The sequence below is a fragment of the Panthera leo genome, chromosome D2 (genome assembly GCF_018350215.1).
Source record: "Panthera leo isolate Ple1 chromosome D2, P.leo_Ple1_pat1.1, whole genome shotgun sequence".
NCBI classification, from domain to species: domain Eukaryota; kingdom Metazoa; phylum Chordata; class Mammalia; order Carnivora; family Felidae; genus Panthera; species Panthera leo.
Genome location: NC_056689.1, coordinates 55,206,803 through 55,223,946, shown reverse-complemented (window position 1 = coordinate 55,223,946; position 17,144 = coordinate 55,206,803). Strand labels below are relative to the sequence as shown.

Below are 17,144 nucleotides of genomic sequence, written 5' to 3'. Positions count from 1 at the left end.
GATCTTCATGGTGGTTGGCCCTGGCCCTGTGGCTTTGATACACAGAATTATTATATGTTATTCCTCTGTCTCTACCAGCCCCATGTGTTAGGTTCACGGAAAGATCTGATTGGATGGACTGTCATTTCTAGAGGGTGCCTGCGTGGCTCAGTTGGTTAAGGGTCTGACTCTCGATTTCTGCTCAGGTCATGATCTCATGGTTCATGAGATCAAGCCCCATGTCAGGCTCACATTAACAGCGCGGAGCCTGCTTGAGATTTTCTCTCTCTCTCTCTCTCTCTCTCTGCCCTTCCCCTGTTCACTCTCTCTCTCTCTCTCTCTCAAAATAAAGAAATAAACATTAAAAAAATACTTTACAGACCTAGGCCTTTGATCTTCAAGGTGGTTGACCCTAGTCCTAGGACTTTAATACACAGAATTATTACATGTCATTCCTCTGTCTCTGCCAGCCCTATGTGTTGGGTTCAGGGAGAAATTTGATTGGATAGACTTTCATTTCTAGAGTTTTCCATTCAACATCCAATGTCCTCTGAAACATTCATAAATCCATTTTTTTCTTGATCTCCAGCTTAAATGGACCCATTTATGTTTTTTTTTCTTCCCAGCTGTCTTTTGGGGAGACATTGCCTTGGACGAAGAGGACCTGAAGTTATTTCATATTGACAAAGCCAGAGACTGGATCAAGCAGTCAGTAGAGGAAAGGGGACATAGCACAGGTAAGTACTGTGTCCCCTACTTCTCTTTCTCTGGGGAGAGGGGTCAGGGACTCCAGCAAGGGTAGATGTGGACCATGAGACATCAGTATCTGACCTGTCAGTCCCATGCACACCTGTTTGTGGAAAACCAGAGGGACGCTCTTTCTGCCCTACAGGCTATGGAGCCAGAGCCTCCGATCTGCTGATCCTTGTAAGAGAACATCCATTTGCCTCTTTATCTGAAGGTTCAGACTCCAGCTCAGAGGGTTCAGACTTGAGCTCAGTGTGGGTTCTCAGGACTTTAGCCTCAGGGTCCAGCACTTCCCAGACTGGAGAGAATTACTGCATGGGCTCCATTTAGGGCATGTTTGTTGATGATGCTCCTAATGCTTAGCACTGGGGGGAGATGTTTGCCCGTGGGGTGCTGTGCTCTTCTTTTGCAGACAAACCAGGAAATACAATGAGGCTTCTGACGTTGGTACTCTTCTCCCTCCTTGCCTCCACCCTCGGGTGAATAGTAGGGGGACTATGTCTTGAGTTCTCAGTCGCCCTGCCCACTGGGCTCAGATGCCTCAGCTCCGGGGAATCCCCATTCTGAAAAGCAGCAGAAGGGGAGGCTGTGCTGTGAGGCTGATGGGCCGGTGTGGCTCACGATGGCTTGCTATTTGGTGACCAGGACTCACACATGCCTGTTGCCAAACGACCTCTGCTACTTGCAGCCCCTCCTCCCACCCTCTTTCCTTTCTCTTGAGACTTTTTAACACTTACTGTGGTAAGAACCAAGGGGTTTACTCTCTTGACAAATTTTTAAGTGTACAAACTGTATTATAAACTATGGGCCCAGTGTGGTATGGCAGATCTTCAGAACTTATTTATCTTGTATAACTGAAGCTTTGTACCCTTTTCGGGAGGCACCTGCCATGGCCAAATGCAGTGCTGGAAAAAGAGGAGTAAGATGTGACTCCTGCCTTCAAGGAAACCATTCATGCCAGACAGACAGGGTTTAGACTTGGACAAGCTGTCCAACATCTCCAAGGCTCAGTTTTCCTATCTGCAAAATGGGGATGAAACCGGCACTCACTCCACAGGGGGTTGGGAGGATGGAGTCCAGGGTAATGCACCAGCCTGGTGCCTGGCACATAGCAAGTTCTCAGGCAATGGCAGATATGATCACTGAGGTGCTCCCAGTCTAGTGGAATGAGGCTGTCAGATAAATAGATGAAGGGCGGTTCCTCACGGCAAGTGCTCTGACGAACCAAGAGCAGTGGGAAGAGACAAGAGTGAGGGGAAGAAGCCTACCCAGCTGAGCCGGGAAAGGCATTGTGGGAATGGGAACTCTTACATTATGTCTTGAAGGATGAGTATGAGTTCCTGAAGTCAAGAATTGAGAAGAGACATTTCGGGCAGTGGGGAAGCCATGTGGGGAGTATGAGAGGGCTTATCTCTACTCTGGGAACAGCGGTAAGGTGTGAGTCCCTGGAGGGTGGCTCTTTGGGGTAGGCTGTGGTAGACAGATGCGCCTGGAAAGGGTGGCCAGGGTAGATGGTGAGGATGCCTGTCAGAGGGGTGGGTAGAAATGTGCCCAGAGTAAGGGGGCAACTCCCATAGCTCAAATATGAGCAACTACTGGGACTGGCCAAGTCCAAGCTCCTGCCAGGGTCTGGGGGAGGAGGGGACCCAGGCTCCCCATCTGTCTGAATTTTAAATGGACTTTTACAAACCAAATTATTTTTCACACCAATTTACACAACCTTAATCGGGCTCTCACAAAAGGAAGCATCTCCATAATTCTACCACTGCAACTAACCAGTTCTTACCTGGAGGCCTAGAGAAGTTGACCTCATTGTCATCTCTGTGTGGTTAAAATTTTTTAAACTTCTTTTTGCAATATTGCTTAAAAATAGTAAATTCACATGTCTCAAATACACAGGATTGTGAACTTTTACATATGTCCACATAAACGCCACCCAGACCAAGGCATGGAACATTTCCAGAACCATGGACGCTCTCTCATGCCCCCTCCCAGTCAGTACCCATCCCACTCTCCTGGCCTCTGTCACACGGACTTATTGTACCTGCATAAATAGAGTCACACAGCATGTGTTGTTTGTGTCTGTCTTATTTCACTCAGCTTTTTGACCTTGTTGCGTGAAGCAGTTTGTCTCTCATTGTTGCGTGTGGTATTCTCTTGTGTGACCGAATGCTAGTGAAGTCATCCTTCTGTTGACAGACATTTAGACAGGTCACAGTTTTGGGCTGTGATCCGTAAAGCTGCTGCTGACATTCTTAGACATATGTTAGGATGGACGCAAGCACTGGTACCCACGGGGCAAGCACGAGTGGGATTGCTGGGTTTCGTGGTACATAAGTTTTAGTAGATACCGTCTGTTTTCCAAAGTGCTTGCACCAATGCACACTCTGTGTGGTACATACTGACTTGGAAAGCAGGAGCGGTGACCATGCAAGATCCAGGAGGACCCTGGAGCTGGAGCTGTTTGGCTTGGGGACCCTTCTCACACACTCTGGACCAGCACAGCAGTTACTTGATGCTTGTCCACGAACACAAATGCTCAGGGTCACCCCTATCGGTGATCCTTTGTGGTCCTGGGGGGACCTGCCATGGCACAGCGTGGGGGCCCAGCCTTGGCAGATGTGAGTGGGAGACCCCAGAGAGAGTCCGGGAGTGGCCAGCCACCATGTGGGCCAGCTCCTGGAGAGTTGCCTGCCTGGAAGGTTGCCTACGATGCTTAGTGCAGGGAAGCCTGGAAACCCTGCCTTCACCTCTCTCATAGCACTCCCCAAGGCCAGCATGGTCAGCCTCCTGGTCTAATAACTTGGATCTTCTCTTTCCTTCTTCCCTGTGACCTCAGAGAAGTAGAGTCCACATCAAATTTGCCTTCCGATCCCTCGAAGGTGGCCCAGTCCCTTGTACCTAGAAGGCACTGGTCAACATGGGTGAGAGAGGAAGAAGGAAGAGGGCTGTGGAGATCAGCAGATCCTGGAACCATCTCCTAGGGGCTTAGACGATCAAGAGCTCCAATAGGGCTTTGCTTCCAGACAGGTGGTTAAAGCACCGACTACAGTCATGGGCTTTGGGGTCAGACCATCTGGGCTTGGATTTTTGAGCTGGGTCTCAGTTTCTTCATCTATAAAATAGGAATAGTAATGCTGCAAGGACAAAAAGAATATGTATGAAGTGCTTAGCACAGTGCCTGGCTAATAATAAGAGCTCAATAAATATCAAATCTGCTACCTCTTCATTATTAGTAAGTAGTAATAGTATTTACAGAAAGCCCACTGACCTGGAGGGTGTAGGGCTAAAATGGAGAGTGGGGAAACTTTGCAATGTACCGGAGGGAACTTTGGCAGCTTGGGTTTGAGGCCTTTGAAACATGTACCTACCTAGTGTTTCCTCCTTCCCAAGCTTGGAATTTTTTTTTTTTTCTGTGTGTTTTTATGGGAAAGTGATTTTTATCCTGATCTCTTTTCTCTGCGGGCCAATAGTACTTTGCAACTATCTAGAATAGTTGTTTTATTTTCAGAATGGGAATACTTTTTATTGTTTTTGCTGATTAAACCAATACTGCCAGTTGTTTGGGAAAAAAAAATTCCAATAGCTCAAAATTATAGAAAATAGAAAGTAAAAATCTCCTGTTCTCTCAGTTCCAGGGATCCGTGCTGTTATTGGTTTGCTGGATTACTTCCAGCCTTGCCAGGCTCAGGCCATGTGCGTATAGGTATTTTTAAAACCTAGAAAGGATTTTTCTCAACACCGTCTTGTGCAGCCTGTGTATTTCATTTAACACCACCTCATAGACATCTTTTCACGCGGTACATTGTGGTCTAATCACATTTAATGTGCAACTCTGCCACCATTCATCAAGCTAATCCTGTACAGATGGACATGAAGATTGTTTCCCTCTTTTTTCTGGTAATTTTTTCCTATTAGAAACAATGAGGCTGTGAACAACTTTGTGCATAGATCCTTAAACATTTGCTTTGATTAAAAAACTAACTAAATAAAAAGGAACCACACTTTCACTCCGTCTTCCTGCTTCCAAATGTGCAAAAAGATGTATTCTTAGATTTAGGTTATTTCATTTCCAAGCTTTGGTTAGTGTTCCTGTGTTTTAGGGGAGGGAAGGAGGTTTGAGGGGAGGGGCGCTGAATCCCTGGAGGGGATCAGAGCAGGGAGGGTTCGGAACCTTGCAGTGTAACCCCAGAAGTCTTCTTTCCCTGGTTCATCCTGTGAATTTGGAGCTGTTCTCTTGGCTACAGAATGAAACCGTATCTTTGCCCTAGAAGTGACCAAGTTGGCCTCATTCTCTAGATGTGCCCAGTGTCCTAAATTCAGTGAGTGGCAGAACCGGGGTCGGAACCAGGCTTCCCAACTCCCAGGCCAGGGAGTCCTCCCCTGTACCTCCAGGCGTCCTCCCCTGCACCTACCTGTCGGCCGTGTTGCCAGTCAGAAGGAACAGAGAGCAGCAGAGGTGCGTGTAATCAATCATTCCTTTGCCATCACTTGGAAGGTAGGCTGGAGCCTCTATGGGCCAAAGGGTGAGCAAAGACCTTGTGCCTGGGTTGGTTTAGGAGCCCAATGAGAGTGCTGCACTGGCCACAGAAGAGAGCTGCTGAGGACCCTGGGACCCCCAGCCAGGAGCCCCCTTGCTGTTTGCTTAAAGCAGTCAGTCTCCCTGCCTCTAGTCCCTCCTTCCCCATCCTGCTTCCAGGTGATCTTCCTGGCCCTGACCTTGCAACCACCAAACAAGGGTCCCCCAAACTCATGTCTACATGGAATCTCAGAATGTGACCTTATTTGGAAACAGAGGACTTGCAGACGTAATTAATTAAGGGTCTTGGGATGACAGCTAAATGCAGTGACTGGCGTCTTTATAAGAGGAGGGGAGCACACAGACGCAGAGGAGGCCGTGTGAAGAGGACCGCAAAGACCGGAGTGAAGCATCTACAGGCCAGGGAGCACCACAGAGCTGTCACCTGTTAGCCAGAGGCGAGGCAGGATTCTTCCCTAGAGCCTACAGAGGGAGCATGGCTCGGCCAACACCTTGACTTCAGGCTTCTAGCCTCCGGGACTGGGAGGGAATGGATTTCTGCTGTCCTAACCCACACACTTTGTGGTAGTTTGTTATAGCAGTCCCAGGAAATTAACACAACTGCGGTGCTGAAGACCCTTCGTGGCTCCCTGTCACCCAGCAGAAACATTCCTTAGTCTGACCTTCGTCTGGGCCCTCCACACTCTGTCTACCACCTGTGTATCCAGCCCCCTTCCCTCTCCTTGTCCTCCAGCCAAACATAATGACATGGTCTGCACAAGCCCCCGGTTTCCCTCCTTTCAGCCTTCTGTCCCAGCTATGCCCTCTACCCCACGTCCCCATTCTGCAGAGAAAGAAAGGAAGGCCCCGAGAAAGCCAGTGACTTCTCCAGGGCCCTCCAACTGGTGTGCTTTCGCGACTCGGCATGGCCGCCAGTTTGGGAGGCCACCTGGGTTGACGGTGCTGTTAAAATCAGCCCGTGTTGTGCTTGGGATTGAAAGAGCTCTATTTTCTCGCCGTTTTCAGACAGGCCCCTGCCTCTGCCACGGGAGCTGCCGGAGGAAGCGGCAGCAGCATCTTGGATGTGTGCGGGGCAAGGAGGCAAGAGTGCATTCTGCAGGGAGAGAAAGTCCTTCTGTGTGCATTTCATTTGCAGAAAGAAGAATGGGAGCTCTGAGCAGGCATGGGCCAAGCTGTTCCATGAATGGGACCCTTGAATTAACATTGCAGAGTTTCCTAAAGCTGCTAATCGGATTAGCTGTGTACTGAAGGAAGTACTTAGCGGGACACACACACTCTCCGGCCCTCCTGCATCTTCTTCCGTGTGATGGTGCAAGCCTGATGGCCCCGTTTCTGAGTTCCGAGACACCTCTCCTGCTAACCACACAAGGTGGAGAGCAGTGTGGTCGATGTTTTGGACTTTTATTTGTTTGTATCTTCCCAGGGAGCCAGTGTTGCGCATTCTCATCTTCGCAAATATCTGGGAACCTGGAGAGGAAGTATCGCCTTGCATTATCTCCATCCGGATAGTGGATCTGATTTCTTGGTCTTTGTAAGGAGGACTCGGAAAGGGGAAATGGTTGTGATGACTTATTGGCTCTGATGGAAGCTGATGTTCCCGCCTTGTCTATTCTGAGCCACTGGGCCATGTCCAGCTCTATTTAAGAAACCATCCTTCCTCTAAATCCTCGGTTCCTAAACCCCTGCCATCTGTGTGAGTGTCTGCATGAGCCCAGGAGTTTGAGCCCCTGACTTCAAAAGAATGAAACAGCAGGAGTGAAACATGGGTTTGGATAACTTGCCTCCCCTCTCTGGGCCTCCTCTCTGAACCCTGAGGGCCCACCCACCTGGCAGACCCTTCAGCTCCTAGACTTAGTGGCACATGTTACCGTACCGTAGCTTTAAACTCTGGTGTTTCAGGCCAGAGAAAAGAGGGGGTGCAAAGGCCATTGGGCATCGAGGGACACAATTAGGCATCCAAGGCTAATGCATACCCATGAGATGCCCACATGTACTCTGGGGCTTTCTGGGCTCATAGAGTTTCTGGGTTCATAGGGTTTCTTTCTCTCCTTGCCTTCCAAGGTTTGAAGCTCTCAAAGGAGACCCAACATGTCTCTACTCCCAACACATTTTTAGCTTCGAGGCTCTTGAGAGAGCTTGTGGGTGGGGTTGTTTTAAGCAGCCCCATCGACAGGCTGTGATTTCCAGCCTCCATTCCTGTGGAGACATTCCCTAAACTTTGTAGACATGGCTTCACCATCTCATTGATTTTCTTTATTGGAGGTGGGAGTGTCCAGATAAGAAGTGGGGCAGTGGGTGGCTCCCTGTGACATCTTGTAGAGGAGACAATATTCTGAGTAATGGATGAATGCCAGGTTAAACTCTTGCTGGGGCAGTGAATTGGATTCAAGTCTGTCTCCCAGCATCATGCAGTGCCAAATGCTGTCTTAGCAAAATCTGGTGGCCTCTGCTCCTGGTGCCACTACTGATTTAGAAAGCTGAAGAGGGACAAGAGGCTGTCAGGGAGCAATCTTTTTTTTATTATTTTATTATTTTTTTAATTTACATCCAAATTAGGTAGCATCTAGTGCACCAATGATTTCAGGAGTAGATTCCTTAGTGCCCCTTAACCATTTAGCCCATCCCCCCTCCCACAACCCCTCCAGTAACCCTCAGTTTGTTCTCCATATTTATGAGTCTCTTATGTTTTGTCCCCCTCCCTGTTTTTATATTATTTTTGTTTCCCTTCCTTTATGTTCGTCTGTTTTGTCTCTTAAAGTCCTCATATGAGTGAAGTCATATGATACTTGTCTTTCTCTGACTAATTTCACTTAGCATAATACCCTCCAGTTCCATCCACGTAGATGCAAATGGCAAGATTTCATTCTTTTTGATTGCCGAGTAATATTCCATTGTATGTGTATACCACATCTTCTTTCTCAATTCATCCATCAATGGACATTTGGGCTCTTTCCATACTTTGGCTATTGTTGATAGTGCTGCTTTAAACATGGGGCTGCATGTGTCCCTTCGAAACAGCACACCTGTATCCCTTGGATAAATGCCTAGGAGTGCAATTGCTGGGTTGTAGGATAGTTCTATTTTGAATTTTTTGAGGAACCTCCATCCTGTTTTCCAGAGTGGCCGCACCAGCTTGCATTGCCACCAACAATGCAAAAGAGATGCTCTTTCTCCGCATCCTCACCAACATCTGTTGTTGCCTGAGTTGTTAATGTTAGCCATTCTGACAGGTGCGAGGTGGTATCTCACTGTGGTTTTGATTTATATTTCTGTCAGAGAGCAATCTACTCATCATCTCCACCGTCTCCTCCAGAGCTTTGAAGGAAGGAGTGCCCAGAGAATAAGGTCTTGGTGACCTCTTTTCTCTAAGTATATTGTACTTGACATTTTTGGGGTCCATAGACCTCTTTGAGAGTCTGATGAATATTATGAGCACTTCTCTGAGAAAAAAGGACACACACGCACACACACAATTTTGCTTGGAATTTCAAGAGATTTAACTACTCCATGGATCCCAAGTTATGAAGCTCTTGTCCATGGTCTCCCTTTTCTGAGTGCTTCCGCACTCTTGGAAAGGTTCTCCTCATGTGGACACCCGGGCCCCGGCAGGACTGCAGTGCAGAGAGGCTTGGATGGTGGAGTCAGGCAGGCCTGGGTTTGCCTCTCTGGCTCCATATTGATTAGCTGGGGAATTTAGGGTGACTCGTTCCCTATATGTAAAACAGGATATTAATGCCTGTCTTGCAGGGGCGTTGAGAAGTGGGATAGGTAAAGCATTTATGCCAGGGTCTGACACCTGGGAAGCACCTGATAAATAATAGCCGCCATGGCCACACCTGTGCTGGCTCCTCTGTCTTCTCTTCTCTCTGGCCCACCTCTTTGTCTCAGACTCCACACTGCCAAATGCCCTAAATTCTTTTTTGTTGCTGTGCGTACTCCGCAGCACCTCCCTGGGGTCTCTGGAGCTGGGCCAGCACCACTGTGATCTGAGCAGGTCCTTGGGTTTAGACCCTACCCACCCAATTCCCTAGCCTTCCCTGGTCGTTCTGAGTCAAACTCCAGGATCACGAAGTTAGCCAGAGAGAGATCTGAAAGTGGATTAGGTGCTGATTCTTCTCTAAGAACAACAAAAAGAATAATACTAGCTAGCATTTGCTGTTGGCCGAGTACGTCTCGCATACTTTAAATACGTGATCTCAGTTAACCTTCGCACAACACTTCTATGTGGTGGGTACTGTCGCCAAAGATATAAAAGGTAATGTTCAGAGGTAGGTAACGAACACAACCAATTACAGGCAGAGCCAAGATTAGGACTTAACTCTGATGTCAAAGGCCCTACTTTTGCCCTCTATGCTCCATTGCTTCTAGAAATAGCTGCTGGCATCAGCATCACTGCCGACACTGTCCCCTTGAGCTAGAGAGACTTGGTCTCCCCATCACCTCCCTTGAGAGGTGATGAAGAAAGATGTGGAAGAGTTCCATGCACTTAGGGGGCTACACCTCATCATGCCCTCCGTTGACTCAGGTCGCATTCAGTGTGTGCCTTGCTACGTCCCCCAGCCTATCGCAGCCATGACTTGTCTTTGGTCTTGGCTCATCCTTTTTCGTTCCAGCATCAGGCTAGACACATGAAAGATGCCAGACAAACACTTATGGTCTGTGGATGGGGCTATGAGCCTCAGGAGTGCTCGGTGGCCTCCGTTCTTTCCTGCTCCTCTGCTCCCCCCAAGAGGCCAGTTGGGGTTAGGACTGTTTGCTTGAATGCAGGATGCCTCAGACTCCAGCTGGGAGTGGGGACCAGCAATGAAGGAAATGCTTAGGGGGTGGCACCCTCAGGCTGAGCAAGCCCTGATCACCTTGCAGGAAATGTCTGAAAAAGGCATCCTTTAGCCAAGTGGTCAATAGGTTATCTTTCCCGGGCCCTTCACATAGATTCCCAGATGGAAAATGCAGTCCTTAGGTCTTTGCCATGCCAGAGAGGGAGTGCCAGCATTCCTGCTCACTCCTCCAGGGCTCCTTTCATCCTTTCTTCCCCCAGACCTGCAGCCCCCACCCCAGCTGACTGCTCCAATCATCTCTGCCCTCCTATGAGAATTCTTCTTGGCTCCTGTGGTGGAGACCTTGATCTTTACTTGCTGAACTCCTGTTCTGGCATGTGTCCGCTTCACAGCTCTGCTGACCCTTTGACACCAACTGTCCCTCCCTCTTTCCTTCCTTCAGATAACAGATGTTAATCGGGTCCTCTTCTGTGCTCAGCACCAAGGATACAGCAGTACCCACTTTCTTTTTTTTTTTTTTTTTTTTTTAAATTTTTTTTTTTTCAACGTTTTTTATTTATTTTTTTGGGGACAGAGAGAGACAGACAGAGCATGAACGGGGGAGGGGCAGAGAGAGGGAGACACAGAATCGGAAACAGGCTCCAGGCTCTGAGCCATCAGCCCAGAGCCTGACGCGGGGCTCGAACTCACGGACCGCGAGATCGTGACCTGGCTGAAGTCGGACGCTTAACCGACTGCGCCACCCAGGCGCCCCAGTACCCACTTTCTATCTTGCCATTCAAGAGATGGAGTTTTAGTGATGGATGTGATTATGGTCATGCTTTGGAGTGTGGGAGGAATGGGGCAGCCTGGAGGGCAGTACCTGGGATCAAAAGCCCCTGCTGGTATGGGGTGGCCACCAACCTCCCAGAGGAGGTGTGGTCCAGTAGGCAGAACCCCCACCTAGAGGGAAGGCCCCAGGTGACAGTTGTCATCCAGGCAGGAGTTGGTGTTGGGGGACCAACCTGGAGCACAGGGCCTGCCAGGGGGCAGAGCAGGGCCACTGTGTGGGCCAGGGCAGAGACCAAGGCAAATAGCATTGGAGGGACCTTTAGTAGAACGCATGGGGAGTTCCAGTTTTATGCTGTGAGCTCAAGAGAACAAGGCAAGGACCCCTGAACCTTCTGGGGTGTGGGTGTTAGGGAGGGCCTATAAGCTGGAGACTTGGCATGAAGACACGGGTCAGAAATTAGGCAGGAGCACACAGATCCAAACTGGGTCAAAGGTGAAGTGCTGTGGAGACCCTCCAGTGTTGAGTCTATACTCCCTATATCTCCCCAACCTAGGACCGGGCTGGCCACGGCGTTGGGGCAGGCTCAGCCCGCAGACCGCAGCTGGCAGCCGGTAGGGGAGAAGGACAGTGGGGCGGGAACTGGACAAGGCCTGGCAGCTATTCTGCCCATAAACTCTTCAATTTAGGAAGATGATTTGAGATGATAAAGAGGCATCTGATAAAATGCACATCTGTTCTTTCGGAAGGAAAAAAGAATGCAACATAAGGATTCTATCATCTCATTCCCTGGGGCCTCATTCAGAGGGTGACTTATACCTTGGGTTGAAGCCAGAGTTCACTGTGAACTTGAAGTGTTAGGAAAAGTAAATTCACCTTTAGGTTGATTTTTGTTATGACTGCATTTCTCAGAATTTGCGGAAACTGGGCTGGGAGTCCACTTGGAGCCCGAGCTGGGTGAGTGAGGGGCGGTGAGCACCCTCAGGGATTCATCCAGGGAGCTGTAATCCTGGGCCCCTCATGGACCTCGAATCCGGGAGCCTGAGTCAAAATTGGGAGATAAGCTGGAGAAGCCCGGACAGACAGGATTTAGTACGTGGCATTGTAGGCAAAGTTCTCTCCGTTTCAACATACAGAATCCTACTCAAGATAGCTCAAGTGAAGAATTTACTTAACAATATATTCTCTGGGCCACCAACACACAGAAGCTGGGGAGATCCGGCCTCTTGGGGACTGGACTAGGAATTGGAGAGAGAGGAGCAAAGCTGGCCTCTCTTCTCAGGGATCATAAAATATCTCATTTTTGCTTTTGCCTCTTCTTACACCTGACCCATCATGGCATGGCCACCGTGCCTGAGTTCCCATCATGATCCTCAACTCGAGTGTCCCCTGCTGGGTACCCGCAGTACCTCCCTAGGTAGGGGTACTGTGGAAATCCTAAGCGTGGAAGGAATCTCTTGGGGAGAGAGTATAACATGAGTTGACCACTGGTCTGACAACAGAACCCCGGGGAGGTAAGAGGAGGAGACATAGTTATGATGGAGGCAGGTGGCAGGTCTGTGTCTGTGGCTCCAGAGAAGAATGAGTGATGGAGCAGCCTTCGGTTTGAAGAGCTGATTGGTGAGTGAAGACCCGCCAGGCGTGGAGGTGTGGAAGCAGTCCCTTTCAGGTTAACTTGGTCTTGGGGCCAAGCCTGGGGACCTCACACCCACTTTGCCATTTCTGTTATTTCCAAGGGAAAATACTTTATGAGTTCCCATCAGCCATCTTAATACATGGAATTTGGGAACATAGTCTCCTGAGAGCCAGGGACTGCCTGTGTCAGATGAGGACCCAGTCGTTGCCTCCCAGTTTTGGCCGACAGAAAGATAATGCCTTACCTCTCCGGTTCTTCTTAGTCTGATTCCACTTTCACTGCCCTTTAACTGTGTATGTTTTCATTTGTATTTATTGAATGGAATTCTCTGTTTCCTGTTTTTAACTTAAATGTTAGTTGATCTCTAAGGCAGAATGAAATGCAATAAACCATACTTAAAGCAATCTTACCTATGCTGCCTTCCAGTCAATTGTTCTAATATCAGTGGCCTAGGTATAAAAAATACTCCTCACCGTGACTTAAGAGAACCCTGTGGTGAATCCTTTTTGATGAATTAAAGGATGCTTTTACCCAGTAAGTAATCACCCCCTAAATATTTTAGTTTTCTTAATGCTAAGCACCTTTGCTTTTGTATCTCTTGGCCTCTTCTAAATGTGTGCATTTTGGTACAGATGGAGACAGACCTGTGTCACAAATGCAGTTTACTACTCAAGTATTTTCTTCCTGGGCATGGTGATGAACTCATTTGTTCTTGGACAAAACCAGTGCCCGAGCCCTTCAGAGTTACCCACTGCACAACACACAGACCTTGGCCATGTCACTTCACTTCATGGGACATCCCTTTTCTTATCTGTAAAGGCTGTTTTCTTATCTATAAAAGCTCTAAGCTTCCTGAGGGCCAAGAATGAGTCTCCTGGTTCTTTTGCCAAAGATAATCCATAAATGTGTGGAGACTAAATGTGTGGTTTCTGCTACATGCACAGCTAATTAGAGAACCACCGTATCTTTGGCTTCTCCTTCATTTGATGCCTCATGGAACTTCAGAATGTTCTACTTAAATTGCATCTAACCTGGACCTTCCAGGGGCCCTCCAACGGGCTCCCATACAGATTGGCAGAAATCTGGCAGTGGCCCCCTTTGCCCTATCTTAGAAAATGACAACAAACAGTGATAGGAGAGAGAAAGGAAAGCTGAGGCTGTCTTACAAGCATCAGTGACAAGTGGGCCACACCCTGCGAGCTGGAGATGCAGCTTGAGGGGCAGCAGGGGATCCCGCCGGTGTGAGTCTGGGATGAGACTCCTCTCCCCCTTCCATTGTGCTAACCTGCGGCTGATGTGTGGGATGGCTGGAGCAAAGTCACATTTCTTCTGGGGCTGTTCACATCGAGGTCTGCGGGTCATTACATCTGTGGCTTCCAAGGAGGTCCAGAGAGAGGAGGTGACGATGGTGGTAGAGTTGCCAGTGGAATCTCACCCTCCATTCTTCTGGTCATCTTCTTTCTCTTTGGTGTCATTTAATGAGCTGTTTGCCCGCAAACTGTGAGAGAAAAGCCGTGCTGGTCTTGGCGCTGAGCCTCTAACTCGCTTCCATTGGTCCTTGCTTTCTGCTTCCCGCGTTCTCTGCCAGCCTCCTGCACCCCTAGCCCTGGGCTGCTGTTGCCTGAGGAAGGAGATCCTGTCTTTCCTGACACTGGCACCCCCTAGAGGCATGGCTTTCCCATTCTCTTTGCAGCCCAGAGGCCCTAAGCGGTCAGCCCACCAGCCAAATCTGGTCTGCAGATGTGTTTTGTTTGTTTTGTAGTGCTCACAGTTTTAAACTTACTGCCAACATTTTAAAAAATCAGATTTCTCATAAAAATCCAGAACTCTGGCTTCTCTTGAAAAGTTGGGAGATCTGGCCATGTTGGTCCAGCATTTCCACATGGCAACAATCAATGGAGTTGCATAATGATGGGTTGAACTCTGGGGGGGCACGTGCCCTGCAGTTGGCCACAGACCCCACTACCCCTATTTATCTCTCATACCCAGCCTCTTTCACTCCAATGTGTTGCTTGCCTGGCCTCCTAGCTCCAGGCATCTGAGTTTGCATGTCAGGCCAGTGGAGAAAGGACACCATCTTTGGACCCTAAATCAGGTCCCATGGCACTGGCCATGCGGCTTCTCTCTTCTCTGTCAAGGGAGGAGGGTCAGAACGTCAACTACCACCTGGTCATCTGACAGAAGATCCTTCTTCTGGAGGCTCTCTTCTTCTCTTCCTTGAACTTTCAGTCTCTGGCACCTCCTTGTAATACAGCATGCCATGTCCTGGGCTCTGCATGGCACTGGGGAAAAAAGCACAAAAAAGGCAAACAGGGTACTCAGTGTGTTGGGGGGGTGGGTAGTTTATGGCCCAGCAAATGCATTGGCATTGGAACAGATTCTTTTTGAGCTAGTGAATCAGTGCAACAGGACCATTCATAGATATTAACCTCTCTGAAACAAAGGGGCCATCACGGTTCACTGACGTGGGGCCATCACCCAGAAAAACCCTAGTCACTTTAACCTCTGTTTACCTATATTATCTTTTTAAGGTGGAGCCCTTGCTCTGCAGTTCTCCTTGAACTGAGCTGACTTCTGTCCAGAAAGGTCAAAGACAGGCTATGGAATTCCGTGACCCTCTTTCTGCTTCTCTCCTCCAGGTCTTTGGAGAGGGTTTGGGTTGGTCTTCCTTTCTTTGATTTCCTGAGTTCCTTGCTACTGCTTCTGTGACCCAATTCATGAGGCTTGCCCTTGGAGATTACCATTACAGACTATCATCTGTAAATCTTGATTGGTCATTTGGTCATCTGTGCAAAGGCCATGTGGTAAAACCCTCCTAAGATTTTCTATGAGGACACGTGTGCCTCTTCTGAAGAGCTTTTTACTGCATAGTGAGAATCCTAATCCTTGAGTCCAGATGACCTTTTCTCCATTATCTGGGGGTTTCCCTCATTCTTTTCTCCTGTCACACAAGGAGACAAAGACCAAAGACTCAAGGTTAGATCCTCCCAGCTCTGTTGCATACCAACTGGTGACCACAGATCAAGGGCTTTACGTCATCGAGCCTCAGTTTCCTCATCTGTAAAATGGGGACAACAATAACAATACCTTGGCCCACACAGGTGCAGTGAATATTGGCTGGGATAATATATGCAAACATTAGCCAACCCAGTTCAGTCCAACTCAGATGCACATATTTGTTAAGCATCTGTTACAAACACTGCACGGTGGAAATATACAGGATATTGTCTGTGTCCTCAGGGAGTTAAGTGTCTTATTAGGGAAAACAGCCTTGGTTCACAAATACTATGGGCATGGTATGATCGGGCCCAGGAGCTTCTTGAAAGGAAGGCTTACCTCTGGTCTCTTTTTCTATCTCTGGCCCTTGGTACAATGCCTGGCACAGAGAGGTGCCCCATAAGAGTTTGTTAAATGAGGGAACAAATGAACAAATGAATGAGTAAAAGGCCACGAGGGAGATGTAAATGAAGCACAGAGAAGGAGGATGCCTTTGTGAAAGAAGTAGAGTTGGGCCTCGAAGGATTTGGGCTAGGGCTGTAGTTGGAAGGGTTGTGCATTGCAGGTGGAAGGCAGAGCCTGAATGCAGTCATAGGAGGGGGAGCTTAGCAGCAAGAACCAAGGGGTTCAGGGTGGCTGGCAGGTGGGGGAGAGAAGCTGGAAGGACACATTGGGATCACACTCTGGTGGGACTTGGGCTGAGGGCTTAGGACACTCTCCCGTAAGCTGTCCTCTTTCCTGCCCCAGGGCCCGCAAAGTCTTTGCCCCTCCCCATCTGCCTTTCCCTCAAGCTCCACCACCCCTTCTCTGGTTCGCACCCAAATGGCTAAATCTTTTCCTTTTCTCCCAGCCTGGGCTGTGAGCTCTTTGACTGAGCCACCCAGGCACCCCTCCCTCTCCCCCTAATTTCTGAATAATAATCTCAACACCGTCTACTTCATATTCTTTCCTGGTCATTTGGGGATGTTTCCTCTATCACATAGTGTGTGTTTTTGTAAGTAGTGTTAGTATTTGCACCTTGTTCATCTATATGTCTTCTTATGTTAGTTTCTTTATGTATTTTAATATTTGGTGAGCTGCATCCTTCCCCCTTGCCCTTGCTCTTTGTGTTTTAGAAATGTCTTGGATAACCTCACTTGTTTATTCTTCTAGGTGAATGTAAGGGTCACTTTCCTACAAAACTCCAAGAGGATCCCAACAAAATCTTCTTAGAATTTGAGTCATGGTTGCATTAAACCCATAACTTCATTTGGAGAAACTGACACATTTATATTACTTACTCAATCCACCCAGGAACATGGAATGTGTCTTCTTCACTTACTATTATTTTTACAAATTGCAATAAAATGTGTAATTCTCCTATTGCAGTTATACACATTTCCTGTTAGAGTTACCCCAAATCTCTTACGTTGACCGTTCTGGTGGGTTGTCCGTAATGCTCTTTTCCGCTGGCATATTTCAGCATGATGACCACGAAAGGGAGTGCCTTTATCACATCTCAGAGCAGACAAAGGCTTTCCTCCACCCCCCCGAACAATGATTGTGCCATCACCTAAAGAGCTCACCTAGGCACTCTCTTCTCCATTGCTGTGGCCCGCCCACTTCAGGATGTCATCACTTCTTGCTGGGAGACCAACCTCAATGTCCAGTGTGTTCTTTCCTCCCTTCCTCCCTCTGTTCCAGGCCCATCCCAGGCCT

The 17,144-nt window shown here is 48.4% G+C and overlaps 1 protein-coding gene across 1 annotated transcript in view; it reads left to right on the top strand.

The window, feature by feature from the left end:
- Positions 1-17,144, top strand: part of TLL2 (tolloid like 2) — a 122,952-nt gene that overhangs the window by 24,629 nt on the left and 81,179 nt on the right. Inside the window, exon 2 of the mRNA XM_042908867.1 lies at positions 606-716. Coding sequence (XP_042764801.1) covers positions 606-716 — 111 coding nt within the window. The remainder of the gene's footprint in view (positions 1-605; positions 717-17,144) is intronic.